Here is an 18,532-nt window from a genome sequence, read left to right as displayed (position 1 = left end):
GTGCATCTGTAGAAGTTTGTGAGTGCTTTTGGTGACAAGCCACATTTCTTCAGCCTCCTGAGGTTGAAGAGGCGCTGCTGCGCTTTCTTCACGATGCTTTCTGTGTGAGTGGACCAATTCAGTTTGTCTGTGATGTGTATGCCGAGGAACTTAAAACTTGCTACCCTCTCCACTACTGTTCCATCGATGTGGATAGGGGGGTGTTCCCTCTGCTGTTTCCTGAAGTCCACAATCATCTCCTTAGTTTTGTTGACGTTGAGTGTGAGGTTATTTTCCTGACACCACACTCCGAGGGCCCTCACCTCCTCCCTGTAGGCCGTCTCGTCGTTGTTGGTAATCAAGCCTACCACTGTTGTGTCGACCGCAAACTTGATGATTGAGTTGGAGGCGTGCGTGGCCACGCAGTCGTGGGTGAACAGGGAGTACAGGAAAGGGCTCAGAACGCACCCTTGTGGGGCCCCAGTGTTGAGGATCAGCGGGGAGGAGATGTTGTTGCCTACCCTCACCACCTGGGGCGGCCCGTCAGGAAGTCCAGTACCGAGTTGCACAGGGCGGGGTCGAGACCCAGGGTCTCGAGCTTGATGACGAGCTTGGAGGGTACTATGGTGTTAAATGCCGAGCTGTAGTCGATGAACAGCATTCTCACATAGGTATTCCTCTTGTCCAGATGGGTTAGGGCAGTGTGGTTGAGATTGCATCGTCTGTGGACCTATTTGGGCGGTAAGCAAATTGGAGTGGGTCTAGGGTGTCAGGTAGGGTGGAGGTGATATGGTCCTTGACTCGTCTCTCAAAGCACTTCATGATGACGGAAGTGAGTGCTACGGGGCGGTAGTCGTTTAGCTCAGTTACCTTAGCTTTCTTGGGAACAGGAACAATGGTGGCCCTCTTGAAGCATGTGGGAACAGCAGACTGGTATAGGGATTGATTGAATATGTCCATAAACACACCGGCCAGCTGGTCTGCGCATGCTCTGAGGGCGCGGCTGGGGATGCCGTCTGGGCCTGCAGCCTTGCGAGGGTTAACACGTTTAAATGTCTACTCACCTCGGCTGCAGTGAAGGAGAGTCCACATGTTTTCGTTGCAGGCCGTGTCAGTGGCACTGTATTGTCCTCAAAGCGGGCAAAAAAGTTATTTAGTCTGCCTGGGAGCAAGACATCCTGGTCCGTGACTGGGCTGGATTTCTTCTTGTAGTCCGTGATTGACTGTAGACCCTGCCACATGCCTCTTGTGTCTGAGCCGTTGAATTGAGATTCTACTTTGTCTCTGTACTGACGCTTAGCTTGTTTGATAGCCTTGCAGAGGGAATAGCTGGACTTTTTGTATTCGGTCATGTTACCAGTCACCTTGCCCTGATTAAAAGCAGTGGTTCGCGCTTTCAGTTTCACGCGAATGCTGCCATCAATCCACGGTTTCTGGTTAGGGAATGTTTTAATCGTTGCTATGGGAATGACATCTTCAACGCACGTTCTAATGAACTCGCACACCGAATCAGCGTATTCGTCAATATTGTTATCTGACGCAATACGAAACATATCCCAGTCCACGTGATGGAAGCAGTCTTGGAGTGTGGAGTCAGCTTGGTCGGTCCAGCGTTGGACAGACCTCAGCGTGGGAGCCTCTTGTTTTAGTTTCTGTCTGTAGGCAGGGATCAACAAAATGGAGTCGTGGTCAGATTTTCCGAAAGGGGGGCGGGGCTGGGCCTTATATGCATCGCGGAAGTTAGAGTAACAATGATCCAAGGTTTTTCCACCCCTGGTTGCGCAATCGAGGATGACACAAAAAAGTTAGGAAACTTGTTTCCATTGTGGTCCTCGTAAATGGTTAAAAAGTACAATCTTCAACATAGTAGGCCTAGGCTCCACAGTAGACCTAGCCTACTAGCCATACTTTGGTTGCATATATAACACAAAACAAAGGACAGGATAACATTGTCATAGCCCAGGGGTACTCAACTCTTACCCTATGACAGGGTTCCCAACTGGCGACCCACGGGTGATTTTATTTGGCCCACAAAGTAATGAGCAAAAAAATATATACATATAGATTTTAATTTTAAAATTGTTGGACATAAAAGACTGTAAAAACACCATCAAATCAGCTCCAACAGATTTTAATTTGGAAATCTGTTTCCACGCACAATAGAGAGATGTGTGTTCGTATTCAGATGTAAGCAAGGTTTGAAATTAGGATGTTTTAGTCAAATATTATATCTGTTTGGGCTTTTGGCGGTCAATTTACTGTATAGAAATTATTTGTAATTATATTCCGGCCCCCTGCTCATCCGCTCAAGAAAAAAATCGTCCCACGGCTGAATCTAGTTGATGATCCCTGCCTTTCGAGGTCCGGAGCCAGCTGGTTTTCTCTTTTACCTGATAATTAATTGCACACACCTGGTGTCCCAGGTCTAAATCCCTGATTGAAAAAATGCAGTAGAACTGGCTTTGAGGTCCATTACATACAGACATTACATAGATCTAGTTGTTCTTTTTCTTTCTTCATTGATGCGATGTGTTTGTTTATTTAAACATAACTGATCAAAGCTGTGACACTAGATGTGCTCCTTACTGTAACCACATCCAATCAGTGATGGACACTAAACACTGTGCCACAGAACCTTACAGTGCCCCATATTGTCCCCCCAGGTGCCCATTCATGTGCCTGTGCAGAATCAGCCTGGGCATGGTGCCATTACCAGTACTGCCCTTTCAAATCCTTCTCAGTAATCGACCATTGAGAGCCAAGGGGCCTGTGCCCAGACCGAACTTCTATAATGAAGAAGAATCTGGTTAGAATTACTGTTAGGTGCAGTACATCCCCTATGGAATTGGATCATATTTAGCTTTTTTTTCCTTTTGGGATATATAAATATAATTATTATTGACATTTAATATGGTCCCTTTTTGGGCCTAAACTTGAATTGGAGCCAAAGAGTCTGCCATCTGCTGCAGTATAATTTACTCAGATATTAAACATGATTTAACAAGCATGGAACCATGGTTAAAATGTTACACGAGGCAACCTTAAGTTGAAGATGTACCACAGAAATGTGCCAATGTAGAACTACTAGGGTTTTTGAGATTCCTCAAGTTTATTAAGCGAATAAAGGAGAAGGGGGTAGCTGGTGCCTAATATGGCGATTGGACTGTGGGCGAGTGGGTGAGTGGGTATGTCAAAAGGAAAGTAGTGGGTGTGTGGAAAGGAGTGGGTGTGTCGAAAGCACTGTGCTATATGTTTGAACGGTTTGATTAAGCTGGAGTTTTTTGTTTCTTACCATTCACCTACTGTATATTGAGCTACCATACCGTGGGAGTTTGGGCTTCTGTTTTGAAGCCAGAGGATGAGTCTGAGTTGTATTTCACACTTAGTTTTGCACAAATAATTGTTACATTTCAGTTATGAAACTGACTGTTTATTTGTTACTGATGATGGGTGTACTGTAGCTTCATGCGTTGTATGCGTGTGCCTACTGTGACAGTCACCCTGATATTGGCTACTAGGTAACTACTTTGCACGCTGTTGTCAGATAGTAGTGCTTGGCAAGCGTGTACGAAGGGCACTGTGTCCCAGTGTTGTTGCTGTTCATTCCATCCCCATTGAGTAGTAGACCGTACTGTATGTATCAAGGTGACATCTAGATGGTTATCAGTATTATGTATTTCTTGTGTAGGTTGCTAACCTACTTGAAATAGGTAGGCGGCAGGTAGCCTAGCGGTTAAAAGCATTGGGCCAGTCGCTCTGGATAAGAGCGTCAAACTAAATTACTAAAGTGTAAATAAAATAATGGGAGGAACTAAATTTTCAAGTTAGTTACCGTCGGCGACATGACCATGATACAGCAGCCCATGAGTAGGAAGCACCTCAGGTTGGCAGGCAAGTCAATACAGCACTTGTCGCCGGGGAAATTGACTTGTCATGCAGCCCAATCAGCCACACAAAATGATTTGTTGATTCACTTTCCATATAACCACTCCTTTCAACACACCCACTCGCCCATATTCCGGTCACCATATTGGGCTATAGCTACCCATACTTGAAATAAAATGTGAGCATTGACCAGTAGGCCCAATGTGGCCAACATAAGTCCTCCTAAGTCCCAAGGTGTCCTAGTTCTGCATCATGTGGAATTGGATCACATGGCTCCAGAAGGTAATTCTCATTGTGTTTTCCCTCTACCATGATCCCTTGTTGAAAACTAGGTTACACACATGCCCCCTCTAGACTCATAAGGCCCAGTCCTGCTCCGCCACCCCCTCTAGCCTCACCAGCCCAGTCCTGCTCTGCCACCCCCTCTAGCCACACGAGGCTCAGTCCTGCTTTGCCACCCCCTCTAGCCTCACGATGCCCAGTCCTGCTCCGCTACCCCCTCTAGCCTCACGAGGCCCAGTCCTGCTTCGCCACCCCTTCTAGTCTCACCAGCCCAGTCCTGCTCTGCTGCCCTCTCTAGCCACACGAGGCTCAGTCCTGCTCTGCCACCCCCTCTAGCCTCACAAGGCCCAGTCCTGCTCCGCTACCCCCTCAAGCCTCACGAGGCCCAGTCCTGCTCCGCTACCCCCTCTAGCCTCACGAGGCCCAGTCCTGCTCTGCCACCCCCTCTAGCCTCACGAGGCCCAGTCCTGCTCCGCTACCGTCTCTAGCCACACGAGGCTCAGTCCTGCTCCGCCACCCCCTCTAGCCTCACGAGGCCCAGTCCTGCTCCGCTACCCCCTCTAGCCTCACGAGGCCCAGTCCTGTTCCGCCACCCCCACTAGCCTCACGAGGCCCAGTCCTGCTCCGCCACCCCCTCGAGCCTCACGAGGCCCAGTCCTGCTTCGCCATCCCCTCTAGCCTCACGAGGCCCAGTCCTGCTCCGCTACCCCCTCTAGCCTCACGAGGCCCAGTCCTGTTCCGCCACCCCCACTAGCCTCACGAGGCCCAGTCCTGCTCCGCCACCCCTTCGAGCCTCACGAGGCCCAGTCCTGCTTCGCCATCCCCTCTACACTCACGAGGCCCAGTCCTGCTCCGCCACCCCCTCTACACTCACGAGGCCCAGTCCTGATTCGACATCCCCTCTAGCCTCACGAGGCCCAGTCCTGGCTCCGCCATCCCCTCTACACTCACGAGGCCCAGTCCTGCTCCGCCACCCCCTCTAAACTCATGAGGCCCAGTCCTGCTCCGCCACCCCCTCTAAACTCACGAGGCCCAGTCCTGCTCCGCCACCCCCTCTAGCCTCACAAGGCCCAGTCCTGCTTCGCCATCCCCTCTACACTCACGAGGCCCAGTCCTGCTTCGCCACCCCCTCTACACTCACGAGGCCCAGTCCTGCTCCGCCACCCTCTCTAGTCTCACGAGACCCAGTCCTGCTCCACCGCCCCCTCTAACATCATGAGGCCCAATCCTACTCCTCTGACTCCCAGGGATACATGGAGATAATGGGAATCATATGCCGGCAGTGGGCCTGCAAGGGCTGGTCTGGCCCACATTAAACATTAGGAGACAACATGCCGTCATGGGGCCAGAGAGGAGAGCAGAGCCATGAGCCATTGGTCTCTTTGGCCCCTGTGGGTGGAGGACAGCCTCTGGGACCCGTGAAGCCCTCCTTATGTCACCTCCTTTGTTACCTCACAGTTGGCAAGCACATTACCCCTTTCTTTGTCATGTAGTGTATCAATGCAATCTCACCGTCCAGTACTTTCTATCCTCTCCAACTGGCCCCATCATTTTTTAAATCATCAACCCTTACATTTTCTCTCTACCATATTTTATGGATAACCCAGAGTGGTCATGGGTTTAGCTGAGGAGCTCTGAAGGCTGTGGTTGCTGTGTCTGTTGGCCCACAGTAGAATCTGAAAGTAGACAATAGGCTGTTGATTGGAGGAACAGGCCTGGCCCTCTCTAATCAGCTGTTTTACAGCGTGTGGTCGGGACAACCCCATGGTCACTGCAGTGATTGCTATTCCTGATATAGCCAAGCTCTGTCTGTCTGGGGGATTCAACTATACTGTTTTGGATTAGCTCCCTAGTGTTGTGAGTTAAACATTTTGTAGAGGAGGACTCAGTACATACTACAGAGTGAGCCTGTGGTGTGCTCTATATGTGGTGTCCAAGCCCAGTGTGCTGTATGTGTTTAGGCCCGTCTCTATCAGGGCCCTGCTGCCTGCCAAACAGACACACATTATGAGCAATCCTGCTGTCCTCCTCGCCCTGCGCCTGGGGACACACTGTTGTGGTTTGATAGAAAAAGGTCATCCTTGGCGTGCTCAACACACGTGTGCCCATGTCAAATCAAAATCAAGTCAAAATGTATTTGTCACATGCGCCGAATACAACAAGTGTAAACCTTACCATAAACCTTACTTACTTAAGCCCCTAACCAACAGTGATGTTCAAGAAGAGTTAAGAAAATATTTACCAAATAAACTAAAGTAAAAAATAAAATACAAAAATAATAAAAAGTAACACAATAACATAACAATAACGAGGCTATACAGGGTGTACTGGTACCGAGTTAGTGTGCGGGGGTACAGGTTAGTTGAGGTAATTTGTACATGTAGGTAGGGATGGATTGACTATGCATAGATAATAAACAACGAGTAGCAGCAGTGTACAAAACAAATGGGGGGGGCAGTCTATGACTTGGGTGACTGGATTCTTTGGCAATTTTATGGGCTTTCCTCTGACACCGCCAAGATAGCAGGAAGCTTTGCCTAAGTGATGTACTGGGCTGTGCGCACTACCCTCTGTAGAGCCTTACGGTCAGATGCCGAGCAGTTGCCATACCAGGTGGTAATGCAACTGGTCAGGATGCTCTCAATGGTGCAGCTGAATAACTTTTTGAGGATCTGGGGACTCATGCCAAATCTGTTCATTCTCCTGAGGGGGAAAAGGTTTTGTCGTGCCCTCTTCACGACTGTCTTGGCGTGTTTGGACGATTATAGTTTGTTGGTGATGTGGACACCAAGGAACTTGAAACTCCCGACCCACTCCACTACAGCCCCGGTGATGTTAATGGGGGCCTGTTCAGCCGCCTTCTCCTGTAGTCCACGATCAGCTCCTTTGTCTTGCTCACATTGAGGGAGAGGTTGTTGTTCTGCTACCACACTGCCAGTTCTCTGACCTCCTCCCTATAGGCTGTCTCATCATTGTTGGTGATCAGGCCTACCACTGTCGCCAGCAAACTTAATGATGGTGTTGGAGTCATGTATGGGCACGCAGTCGTGGGTGAACAGGGAGTACTGGAGGGGACCAAGTACACACCCCTGCGGGCCCCAGTGTTCAGGATTAGCGTGACAGACGTGCTGTTGCCTACCCTTACCACCTAGGGGCGGCCCGTCAGGAAGTCCAGGATCCAGTTGCAGAGGGAGGTGTTTAGTCCCAGGGTCCTTAGCTTAGTGATGAGCTTTGTGGGCAATATGGTGTTGAACACTGACCTATAGTCAATGAACAGCATTCTCCCATAGGGGTTCCTTTTGTCCAGGTGAAAAAGGGCAGTATGGTGTGCGATTGAGATTGCGTCAGCTGTGGAACTGTTGGGGCGGTATGCAAATTGGAGTGGGTTTAGGGTATCCAGGAGGATGCTGTTGATGTAAACCTTGACCAGCTTTACAAAGCACTTCATGGCTACCAACGTGAGTGCTATGGGGCAGTAATAATTTAGGCAGGTTACCTTCCCTTCCTTGGGCACAGGAACTATGGTTAAAACATGTAGGCATTAGACTCGGTTAGGGAGAGGTTGAAAATGTCAGTGAAGACACTTGCCAGTTGGTCTGCGCATGCTTTGAGTACACATCCTGGTAATCCGTCTGGCCCCGAGGCTTTGCGAATGTTGACCTGTTTAAAGGTCTTGCTAACATCGGCTACCGAGAGCGTTATCACACAGTCTGGTGCATGCTTCAGTGTTGTTTGCGTCGAAGCGAGCATAAAAGGCATTTAGCTCGTCTGGTAGGCTCGCTTCTAGAGGTCGACCGATTATGATTTTTCAACGCCAATACCGATACCGCATATTGGAGGACCAAAAAAAGCAGATACCGATTAATTGGCCGATTTATTTATTTATTTATTTATTTATTTATATATATATATATTTGTAATAATTACAATTACAACAATACTGAATGAACAAGGAACACACTTTTATTTTAACTTAATATAATACATCAATAAAATCAATTTAGTCTCAAATAAATAATGAAACATGTTCAATTTGGTTTAAATAATGCAAAAACAAAGTGTTGCAAAACACAATACTCCATGATGACAAAGTGAAAACAGCTTTTCAGACAATTTTGCAAATGTATAAAAATGTCACAAAACCCTAAACACACAGCCAAGACAACGCAGGAGTGGCTTCGGGACAAGTTTCTGAATGTCCTTCAGTGGCCCAGCCAGAGCCCGGACTTGAACCCAATCAAACATCTCTGGAGAGACCTGAAAACATTTTTTATAAAAACATTTATTTCACCTTTATTTAACTAGGCAAGTCAATTAAAAACAAATTGCTATTTACATTTGCAAAATGTTTTTGCTTTGTCATTATGGGGTATTGTTTGTAGATTGATGAGGGGGGGGAATAATTTAATACATTTTAGAATAAGTCACTAACGTAACAAAATGTGGAAAAAGTCAAGGGGTCTGAATACTTTCCGAATGCACTGTATACAGTTGAAGTCGGAAGTTTACATACACTTAGGTTGGAGTCATTAAAACTTGTTTTTCAACCACTTGTTAACAAACTATAGTTTTGGCAAGTCAGTTAGGACATCTACTTTGTGCATGAAACATGTAATTTTTCCAACAATTGTTTACAGACAGATTATTTCACTTATAATTCACTGTATCACAATTCCAGTGGGTCAGACGTTTACATACACTAAGTTGACTGTGCCATTAAACAGCTTGGAAAATTCCAGAAAATGTTGTCATGGATTTAGAAGCTTCTGAGGCTAATTGACATAATTTGAGTCAATTGGAGGTGTACCTATGGATGTATTTCAAGGCTTACCTTCAAATTCAGTGCCTTTTTGCTTGACATCATGGGAAAATCAAAAGAAATCAGCCAAGACCTCCACAAGTCTGCTTCATCATTGGTAGCAATTTCCAAATGCCTGAAGGTACCACGTTCATCTGTACAAACAATGGTACGCAAGTATAAACACCATGGGACCACGCAGCCGTCATACTGCTCAGGAAGGAGACGCATTCTGTCTCCTAGAGATGAATGTACTTTGGTGCGAAAAGTGCAAATCAATCTCAGAACAACAGCAAAGAACCTTGTGAAGATGCTGGAGGAAACAGGTACAAAAAGTATCTATATCCACAGTAAAACGAGTCCTATATCGACATAACCTGAAAGGCTGCTCAGCAAGAAAGAAGCTACTACTCCAAAACTGCCATAAAAAAGCTAGACTACGGTTTGCAACTGCACATGGGGACAAAGACCGTACTTTTTGGAGAAATGTCCTCTTGTCTCGTGACACAAAAATATTACTGTTTGGCCATAATGACCATCGTTATGTTTGGAGGAAAAAGGGGGAGGCTTGCAAGCCGAAGAACACCATCCCAACCGTGAAGCACGGGGGTGGCAGAATTATGTTGTGGGAGTGCTTTGCTGCAGGAGGGACTGCACTTCACAAAATAGATGGCATCATGAGGCAGGAAAATGTGGATATATTGAAGCAACATCTCAAGACATCAGTTAGGAAGTTAAAGCTTGGTCGCAAATGGGTCTTCCAAATGGACAATGACCCCATACTTCCAAAGTTGTGTCAAAATGGCTTAAGGACAACAAAGTCAGGGTATTGGAGTGGCCATCACAAAGCCCTGACCTCAATCCTATAGAAAATGTGTGGGCTGAACTGAAAAAGTGTGTGCGAGCAAGGAGGCCTACAAACCTGACTCAGGAACACCAGCTCTGTCATGAGGAATGGGCCAAAATTCACCCAACTTATTGTGGCAAGCTTGTGTAAGAATATACAACACGTTTGACCCAAGTTAAACAATTTAAAGGCAATGCTACCAAATATTAATTGAGTGTATGTAAACTTCTGACCCAATGGGAATGTGATGAAAGAAATTAAATCTGAAATAAATCATTCTCTCTACTATTATTCTGACATTTCACATTCTTAAAAAGTGTTGATCCTAACTGACCTAAGCCAGGGAATTTTTACTAGGATTAAATGTCAGCAATTGTGAAAAACTGTATTTTGCTAAGGTGTATGTAAACTTCCAACTTCAACTGTATGTGTGTGTGTGCTCACCACATCTCTTTTTCTGTCTGTTGTTGCACAGGGATGGCTGAAGAGTGAGAGACGCTCCCCTAACACCCGAGGACATTCTGCCGATGGAAGGTGGTCATCTGCCCATCCAACCTGCCCAAAAGACTGTCTCCCCTCCGCCCTCAACTAAGATGGCTTCCCATGGCCTTCTCCTGCACTGGAATGGACTGGAGCAGAGCTGCACCCTACCATGGTGATCATATTCTCAAAAACACTGGAAAAGAAGAAGGGTGTCGATGATGTAAGGTCCAAAGACACTGAATTGCTGCTGGTGAGTAGAACTCTGCTAGACCTATAACTAAAGCACTGTAACAAGTACCTTACAGGTGCGTCTCTCTCTCTCTCAACTGACCTTGGAAACATGAGACTTGGGCTCTCTGTTGGCTTCTCTACAATACATCCTATTGTAGTTTTTGGCAGGGTGCTCGCCATCAAGGTCTTAAATTAATTTATATGATCTCTAGGTTGGCCCTTCTCAATAAATGGTATATTATTCTACCCCAGCAGTCGATGACATACAAGGGCTGCTTTTCAAATCAAGCAATTTGGGTGAAAAGGCTTCAACTGAAATTAAGCCCATGTGAGTAGTTGTACCTCTTTATAGCCCCCAGTGTGTACTGTAAGGTGTCTAGTAGTGCTGTCATGACACTGTTTTGTTGTGACGTTGAACCTAAGGTGTCTCCCAGCAATGTTAATGACTCTGTCCCTTTACCCCATTTCTCTATGAGCTTGCCTGCACCACCCTGTTTGTTCTCCTTTCTGAATTGTTCTGTACGTTCTAGGACAAACAGGGACTGTGTGTGTGTGTGTGTGTGTGTGTGTGTGTGTGTGTGTGTGTGTGTGTGTGTGTGTGTGTGTGTGTGTGTGTGTGTGTGTGTGTGTGTGTGTGTGTGTGTGTGTGTGTGTGTGTGTGTGTGTGTGTGTGTGTGTGTGTGATGCTTGGAGAGTTATGTACGGACATGTTTAGAGTCTGATAAATGAGCCTAGTCTAAGCCATGTCCTCTTTGTCTGTTTCCCTCCATCTGTCCATCGACAGCGTAAGCACGGCACCATGAGCAGAGGGACTACCCTCTTCTCCTGTGGCACTGTGGGTGAGTGCATCCATCCCTCAGACTAAGGCCTTTGCTCTGTTATCCTCACCATTTTACGTTTCTTACCGTCTTGCATCAGGCTTTATTTTCATTTTCTTTGTGTTGTTCACCAGCTTTATGTCTTGTTATAAAGCTCCCCACCCCTTTTAACTATTTCTACTGATCCCCTTCTGTCACTCTCTTTCTGTCTCACTTCTCTCTTTTACCATCTGTCTCTCGCCTCCCTCTCATGCCCAGTGTGCACCTGCCTTCACAATGAGCTGTGCACTACACTCATTGGACTCAAAAGTAATGGAGTGTTGTGTGGCCTTTGTCAATGATTTCCTTGGCTCAGCGAATATCACCCCCCCTATGTTAAAAGACAAGCTACTGTAAGTAAGAGTTCCTTTGGACCACCCCGTCATCTGTCCCATGTACCGGAGAGGGGTACTGTAGATACTGTATCTGTTACAGCTGACATAAGACATTGTATGCTGTTAAATGGCTTTTGCTGGGATTGCAGTCCTTTGCAGAACACATTTTTCCACTGGGCGAGGTCATTTCTTTTAGATGCTTTCTCCTATTGTCATTTTGTTTTCTTGACATTCTTGTCAGGTCATGTCGTAGCCCCCGTCCATTGTTCTTTGGGACTGAAACAAAGACTTCCGCCCACCAAAGAGAGGGCAAAAATGGAAAGAAGCATTTGAAGGGATGGATTTAGACAGAGATGATGCCCCTGGTTGCCAATTGGGAATCAACAGAGATCTGTGCTAGCTTTGAGATCAGTAGCGGCTACATTAGCCAGAACCAGTGTGGTGTTTTGCCCACTGGACTGTCATATTCTTCCTTTGTGCATGTGATGAACAATGTTGGCATATTCATTTGTCAAGTTCTGTCTGAATTTAAACCAATCAAGTCAGGCTGCATTTCTGTCATTGTTGGAGGAAGCCACCCACCCGGACTAAGACATATATTCCCCAGTCAGAGGACTTTTGGAAGCTCTCCTTCTGTCTAAACTTGTCTTCACTTAACTTTTCAGTTGGAGAAACCCCCATCAACAGTAAAACAAGTGGCACAACATTGTCAGGTTCATAGACCTGAAAGTCAGTGTTTGTTATGTGACTGGTACTGTTTTTGGCCAAACACCACCGTGCCACTGTTGCCCTTAGGCCTCCTCGTGCCAACTAAGCATTCTGTGACAACTGTAGTGCTATATAAAACATGTGATTAATTCATGACGTATGTTGTCATTTGACATATACATGTCTAGTAGAGGCTGCCAGGTTGCTTGTAGAATCTTGTAATACCAATAAGCTCAGACTATTTCCCTGCCAGCCATAATTCAACTGTTGATCTAGAGCTAGCAGCTCTGTTTCAGATAATGTACTGTCAAGAAGTGCAGCTTGGGTTGAACCAATCCCCTGTCTATAGCTAGCTGTTTTTTACTATCCTGTCTTAAACCACCTTTACTGAGAATCTAGACCTTGAGTGATGTGCTCCATCTCTCTCTCTCTCTCTCTCTCTCTCTCTCTCTCTCTCTCCTCTCTCTCTCTCTCTCTCGCTCTCTCTATTAGAATTCCTACAGATGTGGTGATACTCACCAGGATACACTTTACTGTCTAACTAACCAAGAGCTGCTACTGCTTACTGTCTATTGCTTACTGTCTAAGTGTGCGTGTGCATGCACGTGTGATTATTTACTGGGTTGGTCATCCTAACACGAAGCCCAACTCGCATACGGGAAGAAGATGCACACTGCACATTGAACCTCACCCTGGAAGCTTTGGGGGAGAAGTAATATAGGAGGAACATAGTAATGATTTCAAATTAGGCCCCTGATACAAGCTTCCCATTTGTTATGTCCTGATTTATATTCCCACTTCAAAATTACATTATGTCAAATTAGATGATATATAAAGTATAAAACATAACGTGTGTGTGTTCATGCCTTTATTGTGTGTCCTTGTGTTCCAGAGGCAGACAGGTGGCTAGACCTGCGCAGAGGCTGTGCCGTCCAGCCAGAGACACCCTGCCAGTCCGGCGCCAGTCTGGAGAGCCTGTGGGACGTTCTGCCCGAGGAGTGTCAGCGGAGTAGCCGGGTCTGGGGCCGTGAGGTGGGCACCGCCACCGCCATCACCAGCCTCATTCGAGACCTCAACCTGGGCGATGCCAAGCTGGCAGCCACCCAGTCCCTGGCCCTCGCCACCTCCACCTCAGCCGCCACGGCGCCCCCTAGCAAGCGCCAGTGCCGCTCACTCTCACTGTCCTTCTCCGAAGCGTTTGGGAGCTGCAGGTCGTCATGGAGACCCCAGGGGTCGCGAGTGTGGACGGCGGTGGAGAAGAGGAGGTGCCACAGCGGGGGGAGTGTGCAGCGCTGCTCTGGAGGAAGTGGAATAGGAGGTGGTGGAAGTTTTTCAGGGGTTAATTTTCCTGCCATGCAGCGGAGCTCCAGTTTCAGCCTGCCATCCCGCTCCAACAACCCCACAGAAGGCACCCTGGAGCTTCCCTGCTTCAACCAGCACCTGCCCCTTCACCCCCTGTTCACTGCCTCCCCTACCTCCCCTACCTCCCTCTCCTACCACCACTCTCTCAGGCCCCTCTCCTTGTCCCATGAGCAGATCAGCCTGCCAGACCACCACAGAGAGGGGGCCAGCTCACCAGACTGCAACCCACAGCTGGGGAGACGTGCTGGGCAGACAGCAGGGAGGACTGGGGGGCTGTCGCGGAGCAAGTCCCAGCCCTGCGTCCTGAACGATAAGAAGATCGGTATGAAGCGCAGGAGACCAGAGGATGCTCAAGAACCACGACCCTCCCTGGACCTGGCCAAGATGACTCAGGTTAGTAGCCGTGGACACACACACACCCTTCAATAGTCTGCCATGAGTGTCTGGCAATGCCAAATTCCTGAAAGGCAACTTTAGATCAAACCATATTAGTGGAATCTGATTATCTTATGATGACTAAGACATTTCACAGAGCTTAATCAGTATTTTCTCATTTTGATTAAGAGTAGATCAAATGAAGATCTTACGAAGGGCATATATCATACCACACAAGTTGAAAAACATGAAACAAAGCCTTTCAGACTTGTTGGGATGGCTGTGGTGAGGTCGAATACACTAATGCATCTGCAAATATCCAGCTATCAAAAGATTCTGGACTGAGTTAGTTGATATGTTGTCTGAAATCTTGAATATATGTATCCCACTGTTTCCTGTAGTGTGCCTACTAGGGAGTAGGGTAAGATCCAACCTAGAACCACGCTATGCATCATTACTCTGGCCCAACTATCAGTCAAACGGACAATACTTAGGAATTGGAAAGTGTGTAAACCTCAGTGTTTCAGAATGGACACTTGATTAAAGGACTTCTTGGACTATGGAACGAGCAGCCTTCAAGACTATGACAATGGACTAGATGGTCTCTGGGCACACTATCAGAACACATGTAAACCATAGAACAGGACTATTCAACTCTTTTCCTACGAGGTCCGGAGCATACTGGTTTTCTTCTTCTACCTGATAATGAATTGCACCCACCTGGTGTCCCATGTCTAAATCAGTCCTTGATTAGAGGGGAACAATGAAACAACGCAGTGGAACTGGCTCCGAGGTCCAGAGATGAGTTTGAAGGCCATAGACATAACCTACATAAATCAAGTTGTATACAGCATGTGTGCTGGTCCTGATGATTGTGTGTGCGCTTGCTTCCATGCCCGCCCGGGTGTCCAGTGGTTCTTCCCGTCCTTGGGAAATCCCTTTGGGAAGGGGGCGGGGGCATCACCCTGCCGGCAGTTCGGAGCGGGTGGGGTTGATGCACCCACTGATGAGAGTAGCCGTTTGTATTAAGACACCTTAACTCAATTGTTTTGTGCACTGTAAAATAAAATAAAATATATAGCTCAACTTTCTTCCAAGTTTTTAAAATCCTTAATACCTTTAATAACCTTAATACATAAGGTTAGACCAGGCCAAACAAAATTACCAACAAAGGAATACTTCTGTTCAGAGATGGGGAACGTCCAAGAGCTCTTCAAACATAATTTGGCTTCCTTCTTTGTGTCTGATCTGGGGGATTAAATCAGGCTGTATTACGTTTTTCTGGGTCGATGGTTTGTAGTGTGGAGGGTAAATGTTTTCAAGTCTCCCCTTTGCAAAATGGCGGTAACTAAGGAGCATTCCTTGTGTTTGGTCATGCTTCGAACTGCCATGCTCTAGCACACTTGGCTCCGGTTATCATTTCATTGATTCTGTTGGGTAAACACACGATGCAAATGTTGCACAGTCAATTTCCCTCTTCCTCCCTCCCTCCGTCATTCTATCCCTCCCTCCAGTGGTTGACTGTGGGGGAGGGAGATTTGATTAATGATCAGGCTATTTAGTCACACAGGTTTTTATTTTTAGCTGGATCACATTATGCCTGGCCTGGAGGAGGCTTGTTTGTGCTTGTGGAGTGCCAGAGGAAGTTGTGGAACTGCTCTGAGATTACTACATGATGGCTTCATGTAGAATGGATGGATAGGATCATGGATACAGTCTAATTTTGCACATGAATCAGATGGTGAATGCAGCCAATTATGATGATACAGCACTATATGCAGTCCCACTCTTAACTTTCCTACAGTGACACCACACTGGCTCACTTAGCTCTATCCCTCTGAAGAAGGCGTCTCCCTTGAGAATGTGCTGAGATAGCACAGTTTGGAATTAAATCCAGCACATATAGGGCTCCTCCAGGACTAGCACAGTGTAAACACTGATGTAGCTAGCTGATATCATTACTTTGTGCCTCTCCTTCCTCCTCAACCCTGCCAGGGTTGGATCAACAAGTGTTCAGTAATGGAGCCTAGCATGTTTCCTGTGTCCATGCCAGCCACTAAAACCAAGGGCATTTTCGTTATCCGCACCAGTTACCTCTGCTCTCTAGAATGCCCAATGGATCACAGGCTATTATTTTCACATGGATAGTACCAATAATGAATGGAGGCTAGTTTTTTATTATTCCGTTTTTGTTTGTGGTTGGGATTGTGGTTGGGATTGGGATTGGGATTGGGGTTGGGGTTGGGATTGGGGTTGGGATTGGGGTTGGGGTTGGGATTGGGGTTGTGGTTGGGATTGGGGTTGGGGTTGGGATTGGGGTTGGGATTGGGGTTGGGATTGGGATTGGGATTGGGGTTGGGGTTGGGATTGGTGTTGGGATTGGGGTTGGGATTGTGGTTGTGGTTGGGATTGCTCGACTGCGCTTTAGCACTGTGTGAGGAGGACTGATGAGATCAGGTGGTGCGGGTTTGTGCAGTAGTTTCAGCCATCACACACGCATGAAACCAGATATGCACTTACCAATTTACGCTCTCACAGCACAGAATACTGTAGGTCACGAAATTACACTGACACACACACACATTGTCACAGATGCACACAGCCAAACTCAGGCACTCTTGATCAATCTCAGTCCTGTTGAGTATAGCATGGCTTAGGTAAGGTATTGAGTCTGACTCAGTACTATAAACTTGGCTGCAATAGTGATACACAAGCAGAAACGGTCTGTATATAGCACTGCAAATGTACGGTAGCTCAATATAACCGTAGTGTATGTATGAAACTATGAATATGGTTATATTTGTACTGATTATTGCTTTGGAACTTCTCTAATGCCGGTTTAGGGGTGAGGGGTTTGCCAGACGCAAAAGGGTGCGTTTCCTGTGTACTAACAAATGCACAAACAGGAAGTAACTGTGACGTACTCTATAGAGAAATGGTCCTCTGAATTGAAGGCTATGTTACAGGACTGTTTTGCTGGCGCTGACTGGATATTTGGGCTTCATCAGGAAATGCATTGCCGACGTTGTCCCCACAGCTGCTTCCCCAATCAAAAGTCCTGGATTAACACAGAGGTACACGCTAAACTAAAGGACAGGGCTACCACACACATGGCTATCTCAGCCAACACCGAGGTTACGGCTGAGGAAACGAACGGTATTCCATGGTGCATTCTCAGAGCATGCACTGACCAGTTGGCAGGCATCTTCACGTAATTTTCATTTTCCTCTCTGTAATCCACACGTCTCAAGTTGACCACCATCATTCATGTTCCCAAGAACTGTAAGGCTACCTGCCACAATGACTACTGCCCTCTAAAGTGATTTGAAAGTCATGGCGTACATCGCCTCCATCATTCCAGACACCCTAGAGCAACTCCAATTTGCATTCCGCCCCAAACGAGTCTACAGACAATGCAATCCCAATTGAACTCCACACTGCCCTCTCCCACCTGGACAAGATGAATACCTATGTGAGAATGTTGTTAATCGATTACAGCTCAGCATTCAACACCATAGTACCCTCGAAGCTCATCACCAAACTCGGGACCCTGGGACTGAACACCTCCCTCTGCAACTGAATCCTGGACTTCTCGATGGGCCGACCCCAGGTGGATAAAGTAGGCGACAACACCTCCGCCATGCTGACCCTCAACACGGGGCCCCCCACACACAACTCCAAATCCATCATCAAGTTTGCTGACTACACAAAGGTGGTAGGCCTGATCACCGACAGCGATGAGACAGCTTACAGGGAGGAGGTCAGAGGACTGGTAGTGTGGTGCTGGGACAACAACCTCTTCCTCAACTTCAGCAAGACCAAGGAGCTGATTGTGGACTACAGAAAACAGGGGGGGTGCACACCCCCGTCCACATCGACAGGGCCGCAGTGGAGAAGGTCAAGAGCTTCAAGTTCCTCGGTGTACACATCACTGATGACTTAACATGGTCCCTTCACACCAGAACAGGCTTGAAGAAGGCACGGAATCGACTCTTCTCCCTTAGGACGCTGAAATGATTTGGCATGGCCCCTCAGATCCTCAGGAACTTTCACAGCTGCCCCATTGAGTACATACTGACTGGTTGTATCAATTTCTGGTATGGCAACTGCACCGCTCGGAACAGCGGGCATTGGGGACGGCCCAGCACGTCACTTTGGGTGAGCTCCCAGCCATCCAGGACGAACATGCCAGGCAGTATCTGAGAAAGGCCAGAAAAGACTCCAGCCACCCGAGACAGACTGTTTTTCATGCTCCCGGTCTGTGGTTGTGAGGCCGGTTGGACGTACTGGCAAATATTCTAAAACGACATGGCTTATGATAGAGAAATTAACATTAAATTCTCAGGCAACATCTCTGGGCGACATGCCTGCAGTCAGGCGTGGTAAGTGT

The 18,532-nt window shown here is 47.2% G+C and overlaps 1 protein-coding gene across 1 annotated transcript in view; it reads left to right on the top strand.

The window, feature by feature from the left end:
• Positions 1–18,532, top strand: part of LOC118361264 (protein FAM53B-like) — a 47,371-nt gene that overhangs the window by 17,949 nt on the left and 10,890 nt on the right. The window contains exons 2-4 of the mRNA XM_035741061.2: positions 10,267–10,524; positions 11,290–11,344; positions 13,298–14,160. Of these exons, the coding sequence (XP_035596954.2) occupies positions 10,444–10,524; positions 11,290–11,344; positions 13,298–14,160 (999 nt within the window). The 5' untranslated portion in view covers positions 10,267–10,443. The remainder of the gene's footprint in view (positions 1–10,266; positions 10,525–11,289; positions 11,345–13,297; positions 14,161–18,532) is intronic.

Source organism: Oncorhynchus keta, chromosome 2 (assembly GCF_023373465.1).
Source record: "Oncorhynchus keta strain PuntledgeMale-10-30-2019 chromosome 2, Oket_V2, whole genome shotgun sequence".
Classification (NCBI taxonomy): domain Eukaryota; kingdom Metazoa; phylum Chordata; class Actinopteri; order Salmoniformes; family Salmonidae; genus Oncorhynchus; species Oncorhynchus keta.
Note: the sequence above shows the minus strand (reverse complement) of the source record. Positions and strands in the feature narration are given on the sequence as shown.